The sequence below is a fragment of the Bubalus bubalis genome, chromosome 18, assembly GCF_019923935.1.
Source record: "Bubalus bubalis isolate 160015118507 breed Murrah chromosome 18, NDDB_SH_1, whole genome shotgun sequence".
In the NCBI taxonomy this organism is placed as follows: Eukaryota; Metazoa; Chordata; class Mammalia; order Artiodactyla; family Bovidae; genus Bubalus; species Bubalus bubalis.
The window spans coordinates 50651555-50671039 of NC_059174.1; the positions used below are offsets into that span (position 1 = coordinate 50651555).

At 60.6% G+C, this 19485-nt stretch overlaps 1 protein-coding gene and 1 long non-coding RNA gene across 2 annotated transcripts; one reads left to right on the forward strand and one right to left on the reverse strand.

Annotated features, from left to right (window-relative positions):
- Positions 1-2256: 2256 nt before the first annotated feature.
- On the reverse strand, positions 2257-17508 carry LOC112580309. The gene is made up of 2 exons (XR_003104675.3): positions 16866-17508; positions 2257-9532 (listed from the first exon to the last, which is right to left on the reverse strand). It is a non-coding gene; the product is annotated as an uncharacterized LOC112580309 (long non-coding RNA).
- On the forward strand, positions 13724-18722 carry ERFL (ETS repressor factor like). The gene is made up of 5 exons (XM_044931321.2): positions 13724-13930; positions 16897-17131; positions 17462-17657; positions 17751-17868; positions 18274-18722. Exons 1-5 carry the CDS (start codon positions 13864-13866, stop codon positions 18720-18722), a joined length of 1065 nt encoding a protein of 354 aa, XP_044787256.1. The 5' UTR covers positions 13724-13863.
- The last annotated feature ends 763 nt before the right edge of the window (positions 18723-19485 follow it).

A 19485-nucleotide genomic window follows, 5' to 3' on the forward strand; every position in this document is an offset into this window, starting at 1 on the left:
AGGATAGGCCAGGGCACCTGAGTGGGGGCTCAATTCTGGGGTGGGGCGGGGTGGGAAGGGGCTCCTCTCAGGGCCCAGAGGCCAGTGGCTATTTCCTTATTATTTCAGTGAGAGCAGATCCCTTGTCTGTCACTGCAGGGGTGTGTGTATGTGTGTGTACATGGCTTTCAGTGACCCTGTGACCACGTGTCCATGTTAAGGGGAGTGTCAGTGTGCCTGACCTGGGTTCTGTCTGTCCACACGCCCTGGGCTCGTGTGTCAGAGGGTGTGTGTCAGGACTGGAGTGTAGCTGTATGTCACCATGGATCTGTGTGTGTCCATGTGTCCAGTCTGCAGGTCAGTGGGTGAGGGAGTGGCTGTGGGACAGGGCAGGTCTGTGTGCGCAGCTGTGTGTCCATCTGTGTGTGTGTGTCTGCTATGGCCGTGTGTCCATGTGCCCACAGGCCGGGTCTCCATGTGTGTTCGCACTGGGTTAGCGTATCGGTGTGTCCCTATGTCTGTATGTCTGCTACCCAGACTGTGTGTGTTCCAGCCGCGTTCGAGTCCAGTGCTGCGTGTCCAGCAGGGGTCCCGGCCACCGCAGTTGCCACCTCCATCTCACGCCCGTCCGTTTGTCCACCTGTCCTCCTCGGGAGGGCGGGGCAGGGAGGGGAGGGAAAAGGAGAGGAGAGGGGGTCTCCACCTCTCCACCCACCCCCGCCCCCAGCCCCCACTCCCTCGGTCCCGGGATCGAACCTTATTTAGAGTCGCGATTCGACATCTGTTTTCAAATTTGATCAGCTCTGAACTTTATTTTCCGAGTTTGAGGAAAATTATATTCCATCGATCGCACTCCCGCCCCCTCCCCCGCACCGCCCGCCGCCGCCGCCGCCTCCATATATCTGCGCGCGGAGCCGGGCCGGGCGGCCGCGAGGGCGGGAGGCGCGCGGCGCGCGCGGAGGAGCAGCGGGAGGAGGAGCGGGAGGAGGCGCCGGAGGCCGGCCGCCCCGGCGCCCCCCGCCCCGGCCCTGCTGCCCCGCGCCTCGCTCGCGGAGCCGCTGTCCGCCCGGAGCTCCGTCCCCAGCTTCCCGCGTCTCCATCTCTCTTAGAGCGTCTCCGTGTCGGGGTCTCTCTCTGCATCTCCCTGTCTCTGCTTCGCTCCCATCTCTCTGTCTCCGGACATCTCTCGGTGTCCGGGTCTCTCAGTGACTCTCGCTCCCTGCTCCCGCCCTCTCTGGCTCCGTCCACTCCCCGGGGGCTCGGGCATCTCCCCCCACCCCCGTCCCCCGCCCCGGTGCCCCCTCCCCAGAACGCCGCGGTGGCCATGGCTGCGGGATCCGAACTTTAAACACTTCTCCCCGGACCTGTGCGGATGCGCAAACCCCGGAAAGTGAGTGAGCGCCACGGGCGGCACAGGGGCGGGGATGGGGGGCGGGGATTCCTGCCCGGGGCGGGGGCCTGGCCGCGGGAGGCGCTCCCGAGAGACCTTCGGAGCTGGGCTCCCCAAGCCGGGGGCGGGGAGGCGGGTGGGGTCTCCCCCCGGGCGGTGGGGGCGGGTGGGGCTGCGTCGGACTCCCGGGAGGAGGGAGGGGCCGAGGGTTGGAGGTGCGCCCTCGGGGTAAGGGTCCAAGGACAGGGGCGCGGGGAATGTGGGGAGCGCGGCAGACCGCGCAGTGAGAGCGCACGCCGGCGGCCAGACCTGAGGGCGGGTCTGGATTTTGGGGGCGAGAGTCTTGGGTGTAGAGAGCAAGGCTGAGGGCTTGAAATTTGGGACCTAGCGGCTCAGAGCCAAGAGACTGGATATTGGGATGAAGAGCTGTTTGGGGTTGGGGATCAGGACTAGGGGTGTGGATATTTGGAGCTGGGGTCCGCATGGTGGGTTGGGTTTGGGGGGCTGGGAGGTCTGGATTTGGAGCTAGAGTTCAGAGCTGAGGATCTGCAAATTTGGCCCTGGATATTTGGGTTCTGGATATTTGGTGTGAGAGGTCCCAGGGGCTGTGGGGATATTTGAGCCAATTTTGGGGTCTGCACACTTCCCGGCTGGGAGTGCTGGCCTGGCCTTGACCTTTGGGGGTCCATGTCCTGGGGACAGGTGGCCTAGTGCCACGTGCCTTTTCTGTCCCAGTCATTCCACATCTGTCCCAGGACAATGCTGGGCCACCTCTGACATCTCTTTTCTGGCGGGGTCTCTCCTCACTGACTCTCTGTCCCTGTCTCTTCCAGGGTCTCTGTGTCCATCTCTAATTCTCCCAGAATTTGTCTCTTTGCCTCTTTTTGTCTCTCTGTCTCTCGCAGCATGTCTCTACCTCTTTGGGTCCAACTCTTAGACCATCTCTCAGAATCTCTGTGCCTATCTCTGCCCTTCCCCTATCTTTCTCAGCATCTCTCTGTCTCGGTCTCTCACTATCTCTCTGTCTCTGTCTCTCCCAGTGTCTCTGTCTCTGTCTCCCCCTCGCTGGTTTCCGCTCAGATTAAGCCGGGGACCTAATTCCAGGCCCAGGATCGAATTTTCTGGCAACAAAGGGAAATAGCGAATCGATCGGTCGCTCCGGAGATTAAGAGACAAGCGGCGCGCGGATCTATCACGGCTAAACGGCCCCCCCTCCCGCTCCCCCCGCCCGGCCGGCCCGCCGAGGCCCAGACGCGCTCCGCATCGCCAAGCAGCCTCTGGAGCCCCGGCTGCCGGCAGGCCGAGCCCAGAGCTAACTGCGTGCCCTGCCGCGGGCCAGAGCCTGGGGAGGGGTCCGAGAGCTCAGCCGGCCCCTGGGGAGGAGGAGAGGGGGTAATGAGTGAAACGGAAGCCACAAACCACCCCCAAAGAGTCATGCTGCACACACCTGTGGCCCCAGGTAACATCTTTCACCCACACCTGCCTATCAACACACCTGTCACATCGGTGTCCCACATCTGGACCTCCAGGTAACATTCGACTCTTTACACCTGTGCCCTGTAGGTAATCCCTGTCCTCCGCACCTGTTCCCTTCATCTACACCCCCCTCCAGATGTCACCTGTTTCCTCTCATCTGTCCCACCCCCCAAGTAACACTTGTCCCTTGAAGAAACCTGTCCCAAAGATGCCCATGATCAAGCTTACCTGCACCTCCAAGTAACATGTTCTCCGAACTTTGCTCCTTCCACCTGAGTCCCGGCATGTCTCATTTCATACCACATTATTCCCTCTCTACCTGCAGCTGCACCACCCCCACCTCCCCCGGAAAGCCCTAGACGCACTTGTTTCTCACACATCTGTATTTCTTCATCTCTGTCTCCTTCAGGCAGTACCTGTCCACCATGTCTTACCTCACTCTCTCTCACGCAGTCCCTTCCTTTACACATACACACTCACGCTCAACACAGCAGCATCCTTCTTCTCTGACCTCAGGTCACGCCTGCCCCCTCTCACCCCCACCCCTGGCTCTCACCCATACCTCTCCCTTACAATGCTGACCTTGTCCACCCTCACGCTGGTCCTTCCAGAAGAACCTCCCATGCCCTTGTCACTTGGGAAATGCATCTTCTTCATGGCACTCTCTCTGCCTGCACCTAACTCCCTCACATGCTCTCTTGCGTCTCCTGTCTCCCATCGTTTAACGTAAGTACACCGACTTCCAAGGCTTCCTCCATACCTGTCATTTCAGGTAACTCATCCCAGACAAGAGCGCATGCGCCAACCTCAGGTCTCTCCTAACCATCCCCCCATGGCTCTCAGGTGCAGTGGCCCCCAGGTACCAGGTGTAGCCATCTTTCTTGGGTCCCTCCCCTGCCATGTCTCCTTCAAGCCCGTGCTGCTGGCCTCTGTCCTCGCTGTCTCTCTCTGGGTCTCCCAAGGTGTAGCTCCATGCTGGCATGCCTTCGGGCCAGGAATCTGTCCTGGTCCACAGGTACCTGCCTCACCTGCATACCTGTCCCTGCAGGCACTACTTATCTGCCTCTCTTCTTTCCCCACATACCTAACGTTCCATGTCCCTCACTTCTTTTGCCTTGCCTCACAAGATCATACCAATATCTCCACACACCTGCTGATTGCTCACCTGTCCATCTTAGGCATCGGCTGCTCTGGTACCACGCCCACTCATTTCTTCAAGCAAACAGGTACTGAGCCCTCCACGCACCCTCTCCTTAGTCTCTCTCTGCTTTACATCTCTTCATCCAGGTCTCTGCCAGACCGCCGGACTCCCCAGCCTGTCCCCAAGGGGATTCCTGCTCCAGCCCCACAGACGAGCACCTGACTCCCAACTCTCTAGCCTTCTCCCTAACTCACCACATCCACTGTGGCCCTCGTTCCTTCATAGCTTTTTCAAACACTGTGTACCCACCCCGTCCCTCTCAGCCACCTGCTCATACAATCTGTCGCCCCTGCCCCTTTAGAGCCTAACCTTCAGATCCCTCACACCTGTCTCCAGCCCACTTCCCTCTGGAATGACCTGTCCCTTTTCCGCAGAACTTGTCACCAGCCATCTATCTCCTCAGGGAATACCCTTCTCAGTGCACATAAGCAACACCTGTAGCATTTGTTAAACACGTATAACACCTGTTCACGGCTGTCCACACACCTGCCCGCTGCGGCGTGCAGAAGCTCTTAAGTCAGGGGTTCTTAGACTACAGCGGGCAGAGGAGACATCTGGAGGGCTTGTGGGACCCGAGACCTGGATCTCACCGCAGAGACTCTGGTGCAGCAGGTCTGGGGAGGAGCCTGACACTCTGCATTTCTAATAAGCTCCAGGTCATGCCGCTGCTGCTGCTGGTCCACGGAGCGCTCTCTGAGTAGCACCTGCTCATAACCTGTCCCTGGCCACTGCTTATTAAACACCCATCTCTGTGACAGTCCGTGTCTTCTGTTCTTCATATCCATTGTCTCATTTCATCTTCATGAGACCCTTAGGAGGGAGGCATTTATCTTATCCCTTATTCCCATTTTGCAGAGAAGGAAACTGAGTCCAGAGAAATGGAGTCATTTCTGGGCTCGGAAGCTGGTAGATACTGGAGATTTGCATCAATCTGAGGCCATCTGACTGCAGGCATGCAAGTGTCCCTGTCCCCTACACCTGCCCATCAGGTGACCACCTTCCCCCACAGACACGTCTGTCCACCTCATCACTGTTGCATCATTTGCTTGCCCATCACCTGCTAGCTCTCTGACACCCCACATTCTACCTCCACTCCTGTCCTTGGATACCCTACCTACCTGCTGGCACACCTCTCTCTCTCTGACAGTGACTTCCCCCCGCCCCGACCCCGGCCAAGCTTGTCATCCGCCTCCTGGTTCCCCCCTGCCCCCCCTGCCAAGCGAGTGCAGTCTGCTGACACACACCTGTCTCCCCACGTACACCTGGGTCTCTGGAACTACCCGTCTCTACACCACATACCTCTTTCCTGGCTCCTGTTTCCTATCCCCCCACCTGTCTTTTATCCCCTCTCTCTGTCTCCATCTCTGTTCCATCTGCCCATCCCCCTTTGCTTATCCCTGGATCTGTCTCTTTTCCTCCCTCCCTTTGTTCTGTTTTTCTCCATTTCTGTCTCTCTCAATGTCTCTGTATCCCTCCCTATCTCTCTATAGCGCCCTGACTCTCTGTTTGTCTGCATCCTGCACACTCTGTCTCATTCTCTGTCGCCTCTCTCCTCTCCTGTCTCTGTTCCTTGTCCTCTCCACTGACAGTGGAAATCTTAGGGAGACTTCAAGTCATACTGATCTGCATTTGAGTCCAGATATCACCACTCACCCCTGTGGGACTTTGGCCAAGTTACTTTCCCGATTGGAGCCTCAGTTTTTGCATCTGTGAAATGGGTATCATGGCAGCTGCTACCTCCCAGGTCATAGTGTGGATGAGAGACTGAAGGAAGCCAGAGGATGCGAGCTGTTGGTGGGGAGGGGGAAAAAAGGGGGCTGACCTTCCCTCCGTGGGTCCCTCTCTGCTCTTGTCTCTTTCCCAGGGCTGCAGCCCCGCCTGGCTGTCAGTGGAAGCATGTGTGTGGTGGGGGGAATGGAGAGAGAGGTGGGCAGAAGTGTCCCGGCTGGCCGAGGCCTGGGCATGGGACCCGGTGTGGGGCTGGGGACAGGGATCGATCTGCCTCGGCGGCAGTGTGCGGGCCAGGATTGCATCTTGTCACAATAATTTATTGCTCTCATCCCGTCTGATCGATGGCGCTGAATTAGCACCGTGCGATGCCCCTGGAGCCCCGAGCCTCCCCCAGTCCAGCCGGACCCTGGCCCTTCTCTGGCCCTTGTGGGCTCCCCGAAGCCCAGGCACCCTGTTCCAGCTGGCCCAGCCCCATGCCTGGCTCCGGATGCGGGGGTCCTGCCCTCGTGCCCCACCTCTCTGCCCCCTTGCCCTGGGTCTCGCCTCCCCACCTCCACTGCTGTCCATGGGTCTCTTCCTTTCTATTCCTTGACTCACACCATCCCTCTGTCTCCCTGCCTTGCTCCCTGTAGCCTGAGTTCCCTTCCAACAGTATTTGCTGAGCACATACTTGGTGCCAAGCCCTGTGAGCAGGACACACAACCTCCCTGCCCTTCGGCCAGTGCAGTCCAGAGGGGCTTCCGTGGTCTCATGGCTCCTGGGACTAGCTGGTCACCCTTGCCTTCGGTGTCCTGTCCCTCCCCCCCTCCCCAGCACCCCCACCATGCCACAGTCATTGCCACTGTCTCTGACACAGAGCCTGGGGCCAGCGGATCCAGCAGTGCGGGGGCAGGGGGGCAGGTGGTGCAGGGCCTGGGGCTGTAAGGATGAGACTGGGATTCACCCGGAGGAGTTGAGGACCAGCTTGGGAAGAGAACCCCAACTCCACTGGGGTTCAGGTGGACGCAGGGGCTGGAGTTGGGGTTGGGGTTGGAGCGGGATGGTGGTGAGGAGGAGGAGGGGGCAGGCTTTGGAGTTGGGGTGGCAGCCAGGAACTAGATCAGGCCCCCCCAACACTGGTCCCCTCCCCCAAGACTGCAGAAGATCCCAGGTGAGCGTTGAGGTGGCCGTGAGCCGCACCTGGGGTCTGCCTGTGCCAGCAGGACTCGACTTTCCCCACCGTTGCTCCGGCCTCGGGCCCTGCAGCCCCCCTCATCCACTCCTGTACCTCTGCCCTAATCCCTCAATTTTCCGCATCTCTGCCCCCTCCTCTCCTTCCTCCCTGACCTGGGGACTCTCCTCCCAGCAGCTCTCTCCCCGTGACCTCCAGCTCTAATTCACTTTGTGAAGCCTCTCTCAGACCCACTCCTCTTTCCCGGGTTTCCCTAACTCGGGTCTCCCGCCCCGGCTGTGGTCTCTGTCAGTCTCTCTGTCTCGCTCCTGTTGGTCTTTGTGAGACTCTCTCTGGCCTCCTGTCTTCTCTCTGCGTCTCTCCTGTCTCTGTTCCAATCTTTTTCACCACTCAGGGCTGCTCCCCCCTGCGCTTCTCTCCCATATCTCCCTTTCCCCATTGCTCTGTCTCTCTATCTCTCTCTCTCTGCAGGTGTCTCTCAGTCTCCCCCAGCCCTGTGCTTGCTCCATCTCTCTGGGTGTTGGAGGGGAGGGCGGGGGTGGGGGAGCAGAGCCCAGGCTCTGGGTCCATCTGCGGTTGCGCCTCCGTCCCTCTCCCTTCCCCCAGCACTGTTTGGTAGGCGGGGTGCGTGGCACTGCGGCTCCCACCTCCCGGGGGACGCTCCCTCGCCACCCCCCCTTCCTGACACCGTTCGGAGCGCTGGCCGCAGCCCCAGAGACATCCATGCAGAGACTGGAACTCAGGGAGAGAGACTGAGACCTCGAGAGACACACACCACCTCAGAGATGCCAGCTAGAGGGACAGGCAGTGTGCGGGTGGGTCTGAGGTCTCTTTTCCTGCCCTGGCTTCGTGCCTCCCAAGCACCCCACACCCACCTTCTCCAGGCTGGAAGCCGGTGCCCCGTCTGTCTGCCAAACTGTCCCTCCGTCTTGCACAGTCAGCCTGGGCAGAGGTTCCTGGGGGTGTGTGCACGCCTGTGTGTGCATGTGTGCAAGCTGTCTGGACTGTGTGTGTCTGTGGTGTGTGTGATGCTTTGGGGGGGCTTGGCTGCCTTTTCGTGAGACCGTGGGACCTCTGTTACAGCACATGTAAACGTGGCTTGTGGAGAGGTGTGTGTTCCTGGGCACAGTGACTAAGTGTGGGTGCGTGAGGCCTTGCGGTTGAACTGAACCACGCATGTCATGTTTATGCCCATGTGTGTGACTGGGGTGTGATGCTCAGCTGTCTGCCCCCGAAGCCCTGGAGATGTGCCGTGTTCGGAGCTTCTGGGTCAGGTGGCACACGGCGTGTCTGAGTGGCCAAGAGAGGACCTGCCTGAGAGCCAGGAGCCCAGCAGGCTTAGCCCCAGGGAGGCGGGGTGGAAGGACCGAGAGCGCCGCCCTGGTGGGACCCCAGGAGCCAGGCTGGTGAGCGTGAGTATGAGGAACATGGCACAGGGACAGCTCTGGACACGGTCGCAAAAGTTCCCCCCGAACTGCTGCATCAGAGGCTGGCTGTGTGCGGCGGTGCCTTTGTGTGCAGGGGGTGCCGTTGTGTGTGGGCTTGTGTCTGAGTCTGGGGTCAGGCGTGGGCCGGGTGTGTGTACATGTGTGTGTGGTCATTTGGGGAGCTGGATAAGGGGCATCAGTTCATGACGGATACATGAACGAGACTGTGTGTGGCCAGCCCTGAAGGGTGTGGAAGGCTGTGTGTGTCTGGCTGTGTATTCATGTGAGCTGTTTGGTGGTGTACGTGTGCACCGCTTGTGTAAACCGATGCTCAGCGGTGTGCGGGGCTGCACGCCGATGCCGTGTGGGCGCCGGCCTGGGTGTGGTGTCACCGTGTGTGTTGTGGCCCCGTTTGTCACAGCTGCCCGTGTTTCCGTCCCTGTTTCCTGTGGGGATGAGCCAGGTCTCAAACGAGCTGGGCGGTTGTGGGGATGACAGTGTGTGGCCTTGACAGAAGTAGAGACAAGGGTGTGTGTGTGTGTGTGTGCGTATACACACACAAGAACACCCCTGCCTGTGGTCAGGTCAGACCATTTGGTGGATGTGGGCGGGGGTAGAGTGGGTGACCTTGGGAGTGGAGGCAAGGCCAGGCAGGAGAGCCCCTATCACCTTCCTGACCCCTTCCTCCCTGGGACAGCCACGGGGGTCTCCTTGGTACCTATCATGGGAGGTCCTGGGGCCTAGGTTTGTGTACCCATGGATGTGGAATAGTCTGTACAGACAGGTGTGCAGGGAGTATGTGCTAACATAGTGTATGAGAACAGGCGGCCGGCTGTGTGCACCCAGGTGGGACAGTGTGTGTTTATGTGTGGTGTGTGTGAAGGGTGCCTAGTCATGTGTGTGCAGAGAGAGTGTGTGTGCATGCACAGGGGGTCTACTGTGTGTCTGCTGTGTGCACAGGTCTGTCCTACATGGGTGTGTGGTAAATGGAGGCGTGTGTACCAGGCTGGGTGCAGATGGAGCACCAAGGGGGGTGTGTGTGGGTGTATCTCTGTGTCCGGGTGTGATGTGTGTGTCTGTCAGTGTGTGTGTGCATGCGTGTGGGGGCTGCGGGAGAAGGGTCTTGGGCCGCGTCTCTCTCCTCTTTAGACAGAGCCCTGGAGAAGATATGAAATTTAAAAAAAAAATCAATTTTCATTCCACTTGTGCAGATTGTGTTAAGGGGAGGTGGGGGGGCTGGGTGAGGGATGAAGGGGCTGGGGTGGGGGGTGCAAGGCCTGAGGCGGCTCCCGAGGCAGCCGGAGCAGCTTAGAGAAATCAAAACAACTGGTTAAACCCCAGCCCAGGGGGCTGGGGTGATGGGGGTGGGCAATGAGGAGACAGAAGCAAAGAGAGACGAGGAGAGACAGAGATGCTTAGAGACAGAGACGAGAACCAGAGACATTAAGAGATGGAGATATTTGGAGATAGAGGCTGACAGATGGGACAACAAAGACAGAGAGAGAGACCCACTGGACAGAGACAACTGCATAAGCAGGCCTGGTTCAGTGCCCACCTCACACACGTCTGGGCTTGGGGGTGTCCACAAATGAGTGGATGGACAGACAACTGGACAGACGGTGGCAGGAGCACTGGGACCCCAGAGTGGGCTTCTCTCTGAGTGCCCACGCCACCCCCACCCAGCCTCACCCAGCTGGGCTGTGGGGCTGAGTGTGGCGCTGTGTGTGTGTGCAGCCGTGTGTGCTGCCGGCCTGGCGATGGCTGGCTGTGCTGGCGTCGTGCGTGCACCTCCGTCTCCTTGCACGATGGAGTGTGCACACACACAGTCTCTGGTGCTTGTCTGTGTGAATGTGTCCTCTCACGTCACGTGTGTGTGACTGGCTTGGCTGTGCTGCTGGGTGTGCCCAGGCGTGCGTGTGTGTCCATGCTGGCACTGTGTCCGTGTGCGCTTTGCAGCTTTGTGTGCCTGTATTCGTGAACCTTGGTGTATGATGGTGCGTCTATGTCAGTGTGTATCTGTCTATAATTTATGATTGTGTGTCTTTGTTTCTGTAGGGGACTGAAGCAGTGTGTGTGTGTGTTGCATATATCTGTGTACAGTTGTGCGTCTGTCTCTGTGTCGATGTCTATGGCCGTGATGGTATATGTGTGTGTGTTCTGACATGGATGTCTCTGTGTGGTGTGTAACCTGGTGGTGTGTGTGCCTGGGTTGCTGTGTGACAGGGGCTGCGTGATGGTGTTGGTTGTGGCAGTCTTGGTGTACATGAGTTGGTTAACCTATGCGTCACACACTGCTGTGATGTGTGTTGTGTGTGCCGGTGTGGCGTGTGTCACTTTGTTGAGCTGTGTTGGTGTCATGTGTTGTGTGGCACTGTGGCGTGTGTGTGTCTGGGTTGCTGTGTGGGTCTGTGTAGCTCCTTGGCAGGAAAGAGAGGGAGGCAGCCTTTGCCGGCCCAGCCCCTCTCCGCACTGCTGCGCGCACACGCACACACATTCAGTGCCATGGCTGCCGGCGGTGGAGATGGGGGGGCGGGGGGGGTGTGTGGAGGAAGCAAAATAAAATTAAAAATTAAAGCTTGCCCGGAGTCCCCATCCGCCCCGTGCGGACTGGTGGGGAGGGGCGGGGTTGCAGCCGCTCCTCCTCTGCAGCCACGGGGGGCTGGGTGTTTGTCCGTCTGTCTAGCCGTCCAGCCAGGCCCCTGCCAGGCCCACTGCCCAAGCCGGCCCCTCAGGCCCTGCGCCCTCCATCGGTCGATCAGCGATCGATGGGGCCAGGGGGGCGCCAGGGGCAGGGCAAGATCAAAGGGGTCCCTAGAGACAGATGCGGGATGCTAGGACAGAAACAGAGACGCAGAGATGGGGAGACAGAGACATTGAGACTGGGGTGGAGACCCCCAGACATAAAAACAGGGTGGTGTGGAGCCCCAGAGACGTGGAGACACAGAGACAGAGAGACATGGGGAAGCGGAGATGGGGCGCCCTGGTGCCCGGACAGTCAGGGGCAGACATGCAGGGAAGGGGGCAGAACAGGAGGGGGTGGGGGCCCAACAGGACCCGGGCAGAGGGACAGAGAGGGGAGAAGTGGCAGGCAGAGACCTCGAGATGGCAGAGACGCGTGCCTGCATGCAAGAGACGCGGGGGGAGCGTGGGAGCAGGGCCCGGAGCGCCGATCCCACGGCTCCTCGTTATAACGTGTCCGGAGGAGGCGGCGGGGAGTTGAAAGCGTCGGGAAGAGAAATCAAAACCAACACGGAAATGAGAGGGGCCAACAGGGGGTGGGAGCGGGGTGGGGGGGTGTGAAGCAGGAGGGAGGGGGGCCCGGAGAGGCAGAGAGAGCCAGGGAGGTGGGGGAAAGAGAGGTGGATGGAGCGAGGTGGGGAGATGGGAGAGAAGAGAGACTGAGATGGGCCAGGCAGGCGGACAGGGGCAGAGAGACCGAGAGATGGGAGTTAGATGAGAGAAGGGAGGAAAAGAGACAGATGGCGCAGAGAGTTCGAGAGACAAAAGACCTGGGGAGATACAGGGGAGAGACAGAGAAGGGCCGGGGGACAGAGAGGGACAGACCCCGGAGGACATGGGGGGGCGTTGTCCTGGAGGACAGAGATACAGAGACTGAGTGATGGAGGGAGAGAGGCAGAGTGGGGGAGACTGCTGGGTGGGGAAAGATGGGGCGAGACACCTGGGTGGACGGGAGATGAGAAAACAGACCAGAGAGAGACAGCAAAGTGGACCAGAGCTGGTGGGAGGAGACAGAGAAGGGAAAAGAGAGACGATGAAGAGAAAGGATGAAGAGGAAGAGATAGGGAGGGAGAGAAACAGAGAAAGTTGGGGAGCTGGGGGGAGATGAGGGTATAGGAGCAGAGGAGGAGGGGCTGCCTCCAGCAGGGGCCTGAGTGCTGGGGAGGGGGAGCGATCTGAGGGACCTCAGTAGACACGGGGGTGGGGCAGGGGGAGGCTGGAGGCTGGCCTGAGGGTGGCTGTGGGTGGGCGACTGGGCAAGACTGGGGGTGGGGTGGAGTGGGCTGCCAAGGCTCCTCTGGTGTCCAAGTGGTGGGGTTTATGGGGGGAACGCTACGGGTTTCTGGGGTGTGTGGGATCCTTGAGAGGCAGGGCGTGTAAGAGAGGTGGTGTGTTTAAGAGTCTGTAGAGGGGAAGGGTGGGTGGGGACCCCAGGGAGGGAGCATGAAGATAGCACAGCCTCTGAGAGGTGGGGTCTGGAGGGGAGGAAGGATCTGGGGCTTGGGGTGTCTGGGACGGTGGGCGTCTGAGAGGAGCGGATGTCTGAGGGAGTGGGTGTCTGAGGGCGGTGGTGGTGTCGGGGTTGGTGGGGTATCTGAGGCGGAAGGGCTGGCAGAAAACAAACGGTGGAAGGGTCTGAGAGGCTGGGATGAGCAGGGGATGAGACAGTATCTGAGAATTGAGGAACCCAAGGAGAGGGGTGTCCCAGGAAGTGGGGGTCTGAGAGGGGGGACCTGTTGCAAGGCGGAGGGGGGAGGGAAGGGGGAGAGGCAGATTCAAGGGGTGGGGGTGTCTGAGGGGGGAGGCAGATCCAAGGGGTGGGGGTGTCTGAGGGGGGAGGCAGATCCAAGGGGGAGGGGTATATGGGGGGAGGCAGACCTAAGGGGAGGAGGTGTTTGAGGGGAGAGGCAGACCTAAGGGGAAGGGGCTGTCTGAGGGGGGCCATCTGCAGAGGAGGCAGGCCCAAGCGGCGGGGGTCTGAGGGGGACAGCGGGTTTAAGGAGGACATCTGAGGGAGCACTCCTGCGGGCACTGGGGGCCGCTCTGTGGGGTGGGTGGGGCGGAGGGCAGGGCGGGCAGGGGCTGGGCCGGCCCCCTCCCAGCCCGTCGGAAGGCCGCCCGCCCGCCTGGTGCTGGCTGGCTCTGGGCGGACAGATGAGAGTGCGGGGCGGTGCGCGAGCTGGACCAGCCAGCCCCGGGGCCAGCCGGGCGGGGTGGAGGTGGGGGCGCAGAGGTTGGGAGCGGGACAGACCGGGGACAGCCACAGAGGGAGACCGAGGGAGAGCCCGAGACGCAGAGACGGACCCCGAGAGGTCAGGCGCAAGGCGAGGGATGAGGCGAGGGATGGAGAGACAGCGGCAGAGACGGTGCGGGGTGGTGCGGGGCGCGAGTGTGAGCCGGGAGTGTGAGTGAGTGAGTGGCGAGGAGCTCGGAGGGAGGCTGGGAGCCCGCGGTTAGTGGTGAGGCACAGAGGAAGGGGAGGCTGCCGGGAGGACTGGCCGGGAGGGAAGGACCGGGCGCAGGGCTGGGAGAGGGACTGGGAATGACGGGACCAGCGGGCAGAGGGGTGCCTGCAGGGGGAGGAGGGGGGCAGGATGCAAGGGGTGAGGGTGGCTGGGGCCTGGGTGGGTGGAAGGGGACGTCCCCCTGCAGTGCCAGCCCCCAACTGACTTGGGTCTGTCTCTCTTGCTTGCTCCATCCTGTCCTCATCCATCTGTCTGTCTGGCCTCTCTGCAGGGCTGGCTCCAACATGGACTGTAGCTGCGTCTCCGACCTTCTCTTCGCTCCACCTGCCCTGCCGGCTCTCTGGACCCCTGGTAACTGGCCCAGACCTGCCCCACCATTTCCCCAGCCCTGGGGCCTTCCCAGTCCTCTGGCCCCTCCTTTCTGCATCTCTCACTGTCCTTCCTCCATCTGCCCGGGGTCTGGGGTCTCGGTCAGAGTCGCCTGAATCCAACCCCTTAATGAAAAACTTGACTAAAAACTTCACGGCCAGATGTCCCTGCCACCTGCCTGCTGGGACATGAGGGTCTTTTGGAGGACAGGTGAGGTGTGGAGGTCTGAGTGGGACAAGGATGCTGGGGCCTGAAGACCTGGGGTCTCGGCCGGCCGCAGTCTGCTTCCACCCGGGACCTGCGGGCAGAGAAGCAGGGAGACTTGAGACAGACGGGCGCTGATGGCGCAGGGCTGGGACTAGAGGGGCACTAGACCAGGCGCTGGTGGGCAAGTGGGCAGACCCAGGCAGGGGAACACGGAGGCGCGGCCCAACCAGCTGGAACAGGAAAGAGGGCGATTTGCTTGGAAGTGGACACCCAGACCAGGGATGTGGACGACAGTAAGACCTGGACGTGCATCTGAGTCCAAGTCACACGCTCCACAGATGGGCAGTGAGAGAGAAAGGGAGAGGTGTGTGTGTGTGTGTGTGTGTGTGTTTGTGTGTACACCACGAGACAGAGTGAGAGGTGAGACAGACTCCGTGCTGGTTATTTAGGATCCTGGTGTGTCTCTGTCACCCTCCAAGAAGAACGGGTCGCACTGGGGAAGTGTGCGTCCATCTCTTTGTTGAACTGGTTCTGCCTGCTTGTCCGTGCACATCCAAGGTCACCTGAGTGTGTCTCCAGACTGAGTGTGTTGTGTGTCTTTGGGACTCAGAGTGTCCACAATTCCGGGTTGGGGGGGCGGGATGTCTGCCAGCTCACCTCAGTAGGTGAAAAGCCTTTGACTGCTCCTTCAGTGGTGTGTGGCATTCTGAACCAAACGGAGGTCTAATCTCGCTGCATTTTGGGTTGCGTGGGTGGGTGGGTGGTCCCCCAGGCCTCTGTGTCAGGGGCTGTGTCTGTGTTTGGGGCGTGGGGCTGGTTCCGTGTGTCACTGAGAGTGGCTGTGCACTGGGGGCTGTGTTGTCTTGATGTGCGTGTGTGTCTGTGTGCCGAGATTGTGGGTCCTCCTTTCTCTCATTGTGTCGGCACGTACAGCACACCCGAGAACACACGTGGAGGACAGGCCTGGATGTGTGTCTGTGCATGTTGTCAACTTCGGGGTCATTGGGCGGGTCTGTGTGATACATCCACTGGGACGTGTTCCGGGTGTGGAATGGGCCAGAGCTCATGTGTTGTTGATTCATTCAGCTGTCTTCTTAGATGAGAAAGACCCCAGACGGAGTTGAGAGAAAAATTCTCTTTAGGGAGGAAACTACCTGGCCTTCTCCAGCCTCGGGCAGACCCTGGGCAGCCTAGCTGGGACCCTGCTTCTCCTTGCCTCATCCCTGAAATTCTAACAAGCCAGAGAAGGCAAGGAACTGCCTGGGACCACACCAGCAAGTGGATACCAACAGTCTCCCAGCTCAGAGACCCTGACCCCGCCGCCCCAACCACCTTCCTTTCCTGCAGATTGCAGGCTAATTCTGCCTTCTGTTTGCATGCCTGGGTCTGGGGCCTCTGAGGAGGGGGACGGGGACAGAGGCTGTGGCACAGAAGTGGGACCCAGGGCCTGGAGCCTTGTGGGTGGGCGGTGAGATATAGGGGTGGGAGAGCCCCTCGGCCTCCACCTAGCATCTGTATGTCTGGACACTGGGGTGCAGGGTGCTCATTGGAGCTGTGGATGCTAAGAGTTGGTTGTGGGACTTCCCTGGAGGTCCAGTGGTTAAGAATCTGAGCTTCCACTGCAGGGGGTGTGGGTTCAATCCATCGTTGGGAACTAGGGATCTCAGGAGGCAACCAAACAAAAAAAAGAGCTGGATGTTTGTGGCAGGGGCGGGGATGGGGGGTGCTCTACTGTTAGGGTGTCACGAGGGTGTGACTGTAAGGTTCACATACGTCTTGGTGTAGCACTCACGGTCTCCACCACAGGGTGTTTCATGTGGGCTTTTGGGGTTCTGTCTTTCTCATCGCAGTTGCGTTGTTAGCGGGTCCCAGTGCTGAGGGGCCTGAGATGTTTGCAATTGTGTGTGCCTGGTGTGAATGCCTTGGTGGCACGTTTGTAGTGTCATGCTCCAGCGGGAGTGTGGCTCTCTGATACAGCTGGGGGGTCCCTTGAGGGTGAGTGGGTGTCTGTGTGACAGGCTGTGTGCTGTGGGCATCTGCACACACACGTGCTCTCAGACGGACATGGCACAGAGGCAGGGCAGGGACACAGGGAAGTGACAGGTATAAATATACGGACGGGTACGGAGGCTCATGTGTACGCAGGCCCAGCCTGGATGTTCCAGGGTGAGGTCAGCCAGGGCGGCGGAGGGGTGCAGGGTGGTGAACTTCGGGGAGAGATGGACAAGGGACAGGGAGAAGAGACAGCAGGAATCAGGGGCCATTCAGAGTGCACAAGAGATCAGACCTCAGGGCGGGCAGGACCAGGATGGGGCAGTGCAGGGAGAACGCAGTGGAGGGCGTGCCCTTTCCTGCAAGCCCCTCCCAGACCCTCCCCAACATCAAGGACAGGGGAATCTGGTCCCTGCCACCCTCCAGCCCAGCTGTGCCAAGGCAGGAGTTGGGCTGCAAGTGCCAACCCAGGGCCCCCAGACAATGAGGTCTCTCCCTCTGTTTGGACAATCTAGGGACTGGACACCAAGTGGGGTGCGGAGAGTGGGAGATGTGGAGATGCTCCCCAAAGATGCCTGAGGCTGCTCATTAGAGACCAGGGGTCAGGGGAGATGTGGAGATGCTCCCCAAAGATGCCTGAGGCTGCTCACTAGAGACCAGGGGTCAGGGGAGAGGGGGCACCTCCTGGTCCCCCGAGCCCCCGCCTCGGCGCACTGACCTGGGGCCACTTCCCTGCCTCCTGTCTCCAGGCTTTGCCTTCCCGGATTGGGCCTACAAGCCGGAGTCGTCCCCCGGCTCCAGGCAGATCCAGCTGTGGCACTTTATCCTGGAGCTGCTGCAGAAAGAGGAGTACCAGGGTGTCATCGCCTGGCAAGGGGACTATGGGGAGTTCGTCATCAAGGACCCCGACGAGGTGGCTCGGCTCTGGGGCATCCGGAAGTGCAAGCCTCACATGAATTATGACAAGCTGAGCCGGGCTCTGCGGTGAGGAGGGGCTGGGGACCTTGTCCTGCTCCCCTCACTGTCCCTCTGGGGCCCTGTCCCCTGGGGGCTTTCCCTCAACTTCCTGGGGGCAGAATCGTATGGGATCCCAGTGCACAGGGCTCTGTGCCTGTAGCTACCATAAGTATCCACTTGTGAGTGAAGGACCAAAGCCCTGGACTTTAGAGCCACACAGGACAGGATCCCAGCCCCTGCCTGGCCCTGTGACTTTGGCCTCAGTTTCCCCAAGCTGTTGTGTTCTGTGCTGGGCGCCAAGCAAGTGTTGGGGGCTCTGCCTTCACCTCTGCATCAGTGTCCTCCCTCTGCTCACAGCTACTACTACAACAAGCGGATTCTCCACAAGACCAAAGGGAAGAGGTTCACCTACAAGTTCAATTTCAGCAAAGTTGTGCTTGTCAATTACCCGTTGTTGGACGTGGCGGCCGCCACCACGGGCTCCCCGCTTCTGCTGACCCCTGGTCCCTTTGGGGGAGCCCCTGGCCCAGATGCTCCTCCCCTCACCCCCGAGGTGAGTTTGGATCTTGGGGTCCCCAAGCCCTGAACCTCCTGGGGAGAGGGCAGCCTGTCTGAGCGGTACCTATTCCCTCACCTCCCTCTCTAGACCCTGCAGACCCTGTTCTCTGCTCCACGCCTGGGAGAGCCGGGGGCCCGGGCACCCCTTTTCACCCCCGAGACAGACAAATTGCGTCTAGACAGCCCTTTCCCATTCCTGGGCTCCGGTAAGGGCCTGGGAGTCCAGGGGTGCCTCTGGGGTGGGCAGGCATGCTGTACGTGTGTGAGGGAAGAAGATGGGCAAAGATAGAAGGGGGAGAAGCCAGGACGCAGGAAGGAGGACCTGGGTGAGGCTGTGTGCGCGCGTGTGTGCATGTGCGTGTCTAGAAGTCAGAGGACGTGAGCGAGGTGAAGCAGAGAGGAGGGAAGCTGGAGAAGGGGTCAGGCTGGCAGCAGAGCTTTTGGGGGGCACTAAATGAACGGGAGGCAGGCAGGGAGGTGGAAATGAGGGGAGCCACGTGAGGGTGGGGAGATGCTGTGTGGGAGGACGATGGGAGAAATCAGGTGGAACACGGCAGGAAGGAATGACCCAGTCTACCTGACCCCCTCTGTGCCCATCACCTTCTCCCCAGGTGCCACTGGCTATTCCAAGCCCCCTGGCCTGCTGGGGCACTTCGGCCGCGCCTTCCCTGAGCACGCCTGGAACTTCAGCCCGTACCTCACTGGCCCCTTCCCCAAGCTGCCCCCGCCTCTCTACCCACCACACTTCTACCCCAACCCCCTGGCCAGTTCTCTGGGCCACCTGCCCTCGGCAGGGGCAGGGGGCGGCCCCACCGCCACGCCCCTGCTGGCCGCCACCGGGGAGGGCCTGGGCCCGGAGCGCCCCGCGGGCCTGGCCGTGGCCCAGCGCCTGGCGCTGCCGGGGGCCGGGGGTCCAGAGGCTGCGCTGGGCGGGAAGGAGGACAGCGACTCAGAGCTGGAGATCACCGACGTCAGCGGCTGCAGCTCTGACAGTGATGGCGACGAGGGCCTCCCCGTGCCCCCCAAGGCCAAGGCAGGCAAAGGCGGGGTCGGCAGCTGAGCCGCTGCGGGGAGATGGATCAGAGACCAGGGCAGCCGCCACGGGGCCTCTTCCATGGTCTGGTCTGCCCTTGATGTCCTGCGGGAGGCTGGGCCTGGGCGCATGGCTGCCCCAGGCTTCTTCCCCAGCCCCAGACTGGGGGGTGTCACCTCCCCTCTCCGGCGAGGGGAGGGGACACGATGACCTCCAGCCTCCTCCCCAGGCTCCAGTGTGAGCGGGGGGGTCCCCGCCTGACCCCCCTCTCCTGAAGTGCAATATGGCGCCCAGCCTCCCCCCTGCCCACCTGCCCCTGTGCTGTGACCTGAGTGTTTGTGCGGCCTTGTCTCCCCCGTGCCGGCCCCAGTGCTGACGCCCGCCCCCCACCCCTGCCCACAGGCCCCCTGGGGACAGGGAGCTCAGAGCAATAACCCCGCCCCCAGCCCCCACCCAGGAGGGCCCCCTTTCCCCCCAACCCCCATCAGCCACCCCCAGAGATTTACTACAAAAATAAACGAACAGAAAGAAGTGTGAGATGCTGGATGCCCAGCATCGTCGTGGGTGACCAAGGGGGCTTGGGAGTGGGGGCTGCGAGGGGTGTGTGTGTTGGGGGGGTGGCCCTAGGGAGTCAACATTAAGACACGGAATCTGATGAATGCAGAGGCGACGCGGTGGGACAGATGGAGGAAGCAATGCCAGACAGTCTTAGGGGGGATCGGTTTCCAGACGCCATTCTGGGGTCCTTCCCCGCCTTCACACACTCAGACCTCTCCTTAGATAATATATA

Excerpts from the sequence above, each read along its gene's own strand:
- ERFL (XM_044931321.2), top strand. The coding sequence starts at position 13,864 with ATGGACTGTAGCTGCGTCTCCGACCTTCTCTTCGCTCCACCTGCCCTG. Across the intron at positions 13,931-16,896 it reads GCCGGCTCTCTGGACCCCTG|GCTTTGCCTTCCCGGATTGG; the intron begins GTAACTGGCCCA and ends TCCTGTCTCCAG. Across the intron at positions 17,132-17,461 it reads AAGCTGAGCCGGGCTCTGCG|CTACTACTACAACAAGCGGA; the intron begins GTGAGGAGGGGC and ends CTCTGCTCACAG.